This window comes from Pteropus vampyrus, unplaced genomic scaffold, assembly GCF_000151845.1.
Source record: "Pteropus vampyrus isolate Shadow unplaced genomic scaffold, Pvam_2.0 Scaffold124, whole genome shotgun sequence".
Taxonomy (NCBI): domain Eukaryota; kingdom Metazoa; phylum Chordata; class Mammalia; order Chiroptera; family Pteropodidae; genus Pteropus; species Pteropus vampyrus.
Window position 1 is genome coordinate 941317 of NW_011888905.1, and position 1165 is coordinate 942481.

Below are 1165 nucleotides of genomic sequence, written 5' to 3' on the forward strand. Positions count from 1 at the left end.
AGGTGGGGGGAGGGCGGGGGAGCACCCCCTCCCCGCGGGCACAGGCAGGCCTGGGCAGAGCCGGCCGCGGGACTCACGGACGCAGACGCCGCTGATGTCGTAGAAGCCTTGGCAGCACTGCAGGCGCCTTCGGTGGTCCGTCTTCACCACCTGGCGGTACACGGTCTTGTAGACCACCCTGGGGAGGCCGGACGGGCCCTCAGTGTCCCTGCCTGTGGCACCGGGGAGGCCAGGCCCTGCCAGCGCCCGGCTGGGGGGACGTGGAGCGCATCCCACACACCCCAGGCCTTGAGTGTCCGAGGCCGGCTGCTTCCTCGAACCCTGACGGGTCGGAGAAGAGAAAGCCGGGAGGGACCCAGGCTGCAGCCGCCTGCCCACAGCGGGGTCAGGGCACTCACGTGGGCCGGGGGCAGGTGTCGGGGTTCTCCCAGGGCCGGTCGCAGGGCTCGGGGGGCAGCAGGCTGAAGGGGCGGGAGTGGGCCTCCTTGGTGCTGGTGGTGAAGCTGCGGGGAAGGGCCAGGGGGTGCTGGGGGGGACTCGCCACCTCCACGTCGGGGCCTGCTCCCCAGGCCTCGGGCGGACCCCCACCTGCTCCCGCCATCTGAAGGGATCCTCCCAGAACTGGCGTATGCCTGGGACACCCCCCTTCTCGCCCTGGGGGACCAGACCTGCCACGTTTTTCTCCTCGCCCCAGGCAGGGCAGCGGCGCTGGAGCGGACTGCGGCCCAGCTTGTGCGGCCTGTGCTGGCCTAGTCCCCTGCCCTGGTCCCTCGGCTCCCGCCGGGCTGGCCCCCTGCCCGCCCCGCCCTGCGCTCTGTCCTGCACCAGCCGCCCAAGTGGCGAAGGATGGACAGAGAGGGCCAGAGCTGGGAGCAAGTCCGAGGCGGCCCATGGAGGGAGTGGAGAAAGCGGAAGCCGAACGGGAGGTGGGTGGGGGTCGGAGGGTCCCAGAGGGAGGCCGGGGGGGGGGCTCGGGGCACAGCAGGGGCCCCTCTCACCTCTCCCAGAAGGTGCAGGTGTTGGGGTCGTTGGGGCTGAGGGTTCCAGCCAGCCCCGGGCTCAGGGCCAGGAGGAGGAGGGAGCACAGCGGCGCGGACACGGCCGAGGCCTGCGGCATGGCTGCCGAGGGCACTGCAGAGACCCGAGCGGGGTGTCAGGAGGGCGC

At 72.7% G+C, this 1165-nt stretch overlaps 1 protein-coding gene across 1 annotated transcript in view; it reads right to left on the reverse strand.

Annotated features, from left to right (window-relative positions):
- The window catches only part of PEAR1 (platelet endothelial aggregation receptor 1), a 10865-nt gene extending 9706 nt beyond the window's left edge, over positions 1–1159 (reverse strand). The window contains exons 1-3 of the mRNA XM_011366495.2: positions 999–1159; positions 399–503; positions 78–178 (exon numbers count right to left, since the gene is read on the reverse strand). Coding sequence (XP_011364797.1) covers positions 78–178; positions 399–503; positions 999–1117 — 325 coding nt within the window. The 5' untranslated portion in view covers positions 1118–1159. The remainder of the gene's footprint in view (positions 1–77; positions 179–398; positions 504–998) is intronic.
- Between the last annotated feature and the right edge of the window lie 6 nt (positions 1160–1165).